General features: G+C 42.4%; 1 protein-coding gene across 1 annotated transcript; it reads right to left on the bottom strand.

Annotated features, from left to right (window-relative positions):
• Positions 1–4,056: 4,056 nt before the first annotated feature.
• On the bottom strand, positions 4,057–5,575 carry LOC103126285 (protein BEX2-like). The gene is made up of 3 exons (XM_007537179.3): positions 5,464–5,575; positions 5,023–5,111; positions 4,057–4,674 (listed from the first exon to the last, which is right to left on the bottom strand). The coding sequence occupies exon 3, from the start codon at positions 4,667–4,669 to the stop codon at positions 4,298–4,300; it is 372 nt and encodes a 123-aa protein (XP_007537241.1). The 5' UTR covers positions 4,670–4,674; positions 5,023–5,111; positions 5,464–5,575; the 3' UTR covers positions 4,057–4,297.

The raw sequence follows: 5,575 nt of genomic DNA, 5'->3' as shown, positions 1-5,575 counted from the left end.
ATATACCAAGTTATTAGGCAATATACCAAGGTGTCAATCAGTGGCATTTCTTTATGCAAACACTAAATCAGAAGAAGAGGATATCCAAAAATCACTTCCATTCAGTGTTGCAGCAAAAACAATAAAATACCTAGGGGTAAACATGACCAACGAAGTAAAAGACTTGTATACTGAAAACTACGAGTCCCTAGTCAAAGAAATAGAAAATGATACCAAGAAATGGAAAGACATCCCATGATCATGGATTGGAAGAGTTAATATCAAGATGAATATTCCAACCAGAGTCATATACAAATTTAATGTGATACCCATCAAAGTTCCAAGTTTCTTGAAGAGAATAGAACAAACACTGCAATCATTTATCTGGAACCAAAAAACACCTAGAATTGTCAAAAACCATCTTGAGGGAAAGAAACAGAAATGGAGGCATCACACTCCCAGATCTCAAACTATATTATAAGGCCATCATCATCAAAACAGCCTGATACTGGAAGAAAAATAGGCACACAGACCAGTGGAACAGAATTGAAAGTCCAGAACTAAACTCCCACACCTCTGGACAACTAATTGTTAAGGGGCCCCAAAGTGCTAAATGAAGGAAGGAGGCTCTCTTCAATACATGGTGCTGGGAAAACTGGGTTGAAACATGTAGAAGAATGAACCTGAACCACTTTATCTTAACAGAAACAAAAGTCAACTCCAAATGGATCAAGGGCCTGGATGTTAGATTAGAAACTATCAAATACTTAGAAGAAAATATTGGTGGAACACTTTCCCACCTAAACCTCAAGGACATCTTTGATGATACAAATCCAACTGCAAGGAAGACTAAACCAAAAACAAATCGATGGGACTACATCAAATTGAAAAGCTTCTGCACAGCAAAAGGTACCATCACCCAAACAAAGAGACCCCTCACAGAATGGGAGAAGATCTTCACATGCCATACATCACACAAGAGACTAATTAATAACCAAAATATACAAAGAGCTCCGCAAACTTAGCAACAAAAAAGCAAATGACCACATCCAAAAATGTGCAGAGGATATGAACAGAATATTCACTACAGAAGAGATAAGAAAGGCTAACAAACATATGAAAAATTGCTCCAAGTCACTGATTGTCAGATAAATACAAATAAAGAGATCACTAAGATACCACCTCACCCCTGTGAGAATGGCATACATCAAAAATTTATACACTTTCCCCATATTTGGGAGATACTCTCTTCCATGATCCAGCTTTCTAGTCCTTTCTCCAGCCATGACATCAAATCCCCAGGCAACAACTTCGGTCCACCTGCATATTAGATGTCAGGCTCAGGCAAAAACTACTATAGTCATGGACCCTTTGAAATATACCTAAAATAGATCCATTAGCTATTTCCAAAACAGAGACCCCAAATCTTCATTAGCAATATGCCAACCTTTAGGTTCATCATCAATAAAAGAAATTGTATGGCTTTATATTTTAACTCTTTTTCAGCCACCAGGTTCCAGCTGTCACCATGATGTCAACCTGACTTCCCTGGACAGATGACCCCACCAGTGTGTCCTGGAGCTCCACTTCCTCGGGGCCCTGCCCCACTAGGGAAAAAGAGACAGGCTGGGAGTATGTATTGACCTGTCAATGCCCATATTCATCGTGGAAGCAATTACAGAAGCCAGACCTTTCAACCTCTGCACCACATAATGACCTTGGGCCCATACTCCTAAGGGGTTAAAGAATAGGAAAGCTATCAAGGGAGGGGATGGGATACGGAGCTCTGGCGATAGAAACTGTACCCCTCTTATCCTATGGTCTTGTCAGTGTTTCTATTTTACAAATAAATAATTTTTTTAATGGAAGCAGCAACAAATGCTGGAGAGGTTGTGGGGACAAAGCAACCCTCCTTAACTGCTAATAACTCGGTCCAACCTCTGTGGAGACCAGTCTAGAGAACCCTCACAAGGCTAGAACTAAGCCTCCTATATGATCCAGTAATTTCTCTCCTAGGGATATATCCTAAGTACTCCATATCCCCCAACCAAAAAGATATGTGTACACCTATGTTCATAGCAGCAGAATTCGTAATAGCTAAAACCTGGAAGCAAACCAGATGCCCAACAACAGATGAGTGGCTAAGAAGGCTGTGGCATATATACACAACAGAATACTACACAGCTATTAAGAACAATGAACCCACCTTCTCTGACCCGTCTTGAACAGAGCTAGAAGGATTCATATTAAGTGAGCTAAGTCAGGAGGACAAAAATGAGTATGGGATGATCCAACTCATAAACAGAAGTTGAGAAAGAAGAACAGAAAGGGAAACTCAAAGCAGGGTCTGACTGAGTTTGGAGTAGGGCACCAAAGTAAAAAATCTCTGGGTGGATCAGCTTCACTGGGGGTTCAGGGTGGGGTTGAGGAACACAGACAGACCTTTGGTGGTGGGAATGTTGTTGATGTGCACTCCTATTAACTTGCAGTCTCATAAATCACTATTTATAATATGAGAAGGGAAAACTGATAAATGTCTCAATTTTTTTAGGTTCTATTCTTTTTTATTTATTTTTTATTTTTTAATTTATAAAAAGGAAGCATTGACAAAGCCATAGGATAAGAGGGGTACAACTCCACACAATTCCCACCACTAGAACTCTGTATCTCATCCCCTCCCCTGATGGTTTTCCTATTATTTATCCCTCTGGGAGTATGGACCCAAGGTCTTTGTGGGATACAGGAGGTGGAAGGTCTGGCTTCTGTAATTGCGTCCCCGCTGAACATGGGTGTTGACAGGTCGATCCATACTCCCAGCATGCCTCTCTCTTTCCCTGGTGGAGTAGGGCTCTGGGGAAGCAGAGCTTCAGGACACATTGGTAGGGTTGTCTGTCCAGGGAAGTCTGGTTGGCATCATGCTAGCATCTGGAACCTGGTGGTTGACAAGAGAGTTAACATACAAAGCCAAACAAATTGTTGACCAATCATGAACCTAAAGGCTGGAATAGTGCAGATGAAGAGTTAGGGGGGTCCTCCATTTTTTATATAGCTAGTAGGCATATTTTAGTTCTATTCCAAAGGGCCTATGGCTACAATAGGTTTTATTTTATCTTATTATATATATATTTTTTGCCTGAGCCTGAAATCTGAGATGCAGGTGGATCCAAGTTATTCTCTGGGGAGATCATGTCATGGCTGTAAAAAGGACCAGAAATCTATTATCAGGGAAGAGAGTACCTCCCTAATATGGGAAAGGGGTATAAATATTGTTGGCTGTAAACCCCATCGATTTGATGTGGTCTGGGGCCCATGTTCAGCTTCATGGGGCGGGGGGGGGGGGGTGATGGGATGGACACAGTCTTTTGCTGGTGGGAATGGTGTTTATGTACACCCCTATTAACTTGTAGTCATATAAATTACTATTTACTTAATATGAGAGGGGGAAATTGAATGTCTCAAATTTTTAAAGCACAGACTGAGTCTTTTTAATACATAGGGAAAGCTATCAAGGGAGGGGATTGGATATGGAGTTCTGGTGGTGGGAATTTTTTGAAGTTGTGCCCCTCTTATCCTATGGTCTTGTCAATATTTCCATTTTATAAATAAAAATAAAAAAATAAAGGACAGTTCTTACAAATGAAAAAAGTGACTTATTAGGCATGGAAAACAGCTTACCTAGATAGACTGCTTTGTCAGTCTTTAGTTGTGTGTGTGTGTGTGTGTGTGTGTGTGTGTGTGTGTGTGTGTGTGTGTGTCTATCTGATAAAGTCAGCCCAGATCTACGAAACCCTGTAGATTACAAGAAGTTATTTATGTCATATGCTATGGGTTTGAAATATGAGAGACAAAAATTATTTGTGCCATATTCAATAGATTTTCATATGTGAGAGACAAACAGGGAGAATCCAAACCACCACTAGGACAGATACTTGCTGGGGATTGAACCAGGAACTTTCAGACATGCCAGTTCCCTACTCATAACAGTTCAAGAATGAATGAGTCCCTGTATATTTAATATATAAGTTTTCTTTCTTGCCTTAATTAAATACTTGTAAGATTTGAAATAAGTACAAAGACTGCTTTTTAAACTGCTTTATTAACTTCACAATATATATTGAGCATCTTTCCATGCAATACATAAAATTGCTTTGCCAACAAAATCTCATAGACAGGGTCAAAAATGCAGTGTTCACCTACAAGCTGGTAATTAGAGGCTCTGAAAGGAATGACATCAAATTGTTTACAACAAAAGCATATCACAAAATGTAAGTTTAGAAAGCAGATGTCTCCCTGCTAACTTATGAGTAAATATCAGGATTCAAGGCATAAGGCAAAACTCATCATGATAGTCATGGTGAGGGGGGTCAGTGCTAACAGCCCTCAAACTATGACTAGAATGCTTTTCCTTTAGTTTTTGCAGAAGCTGTCTCATCTCCTCCTCAATACTCTCAATATTCCCTTCTCTCATCCTTGCCTTTGATTCTTCAAGCTTCTGAACCGTGTCCCATCTGTACTGCAGGATGGGTTGCCTAACCCGGAAACGCCTACGGCTGCCTCTAGGCAGGCAATATTCATCAGGTCCCAAAGCAAGGGCTGGAGGCTCTCTTTTCCTAGCATCTTGCGCATCTTCAACTTTTTCCCCATTTTCAGTGTTGAGATTTTTTACAAGTTGTTCCTTTTTGGACTCCATTACTCCTAGGAGAAAAAAGGCAAAAGAAGGAATTAATTATTTAGTGGATAGATCACCCGGACCTCGGGTACCATAGGTTATTATCATTATTGTTTTTTGGTATTTCCACATAAAAACGTTTCATGCGCCATCTAGAGGACCCTCAGCAAGGCCTTCCCTTTCCCATTAGCTTTCTGTCTTCTTCCCATCACATTAAGAGCCACCCACCCCCGCCCCACCCCCCACCCCCAGTCAGATTCATCCCCAGATTTTTGCAGGCACGGAAATGAAGGGTGGTGAACAGAAAGTTGGAAATGGAAGGAGTCTCAACATGGGGTCTACAACTATCCTCCAGTACAGATCTTCACACCAACCCGGGCCTATCCTTGGCAGTCCTCTTCCTCCTGATTCTCGCAATGAGGTGCGCCTCCGCAGACACTTACACTCGCAGACCTGCAGAGGGCTAAGGTTGTGGGGAGCAGGGGCTGCTTCATCAGAGAACTCAGCGACGACCCCCAACTGCTTGGACCCTTCTGTTCTCACAGCCCTAGACCTTTCTCAGAACCCCAGGCAGACAGTTCCCTATCCCCCTCCCCCACCTCCACCCTCAGTCAACACCCCCCCCCCCAATCCCTCTTAGTTGCTCAACTGCCCTCTCTGGAAGCTCAGTTCAGTCCCTGCACTTCCAACCTGGGGACTACTATTTCTCTTCCCCAGGATGCGGGAGGAATGAGAAAACTGGCTGGGACTCATTGCACTGATCTTCAGCACGGAGTTGGCCTTGGCGCACAGCACATAGACCGCAGGGCTCTTACCTGCACGGCTTTTTCTCTAGGGCGTGATGCCAGGCAGCAGTGAGGAGGCCTGATGGGAGATGGTACCCAGACAGGAGTGATGACAGCTCCAGCTCGGGAAAGCTGCGTGGCT

Source organism: Erinaceus europaeus, chromosome X (genome assembly GCF_950295315.1).
Source record: "Erinaceus europaeus chromosome X, mEriEur2.1, whole genome shotgun sequence".
NCBI classification, from domain to species: Eukaryota; Metazoa; Chordata; class Mammalia; order Eulipotyphla; family Erinaceidae; genus Erinaceus; species Erinaceus europaeus.
The sequence above is the reverse complement of the archived record's forward strand: the minus strand, read 5'-3'. Positions and strand labels throughout refer to the sequence as shown.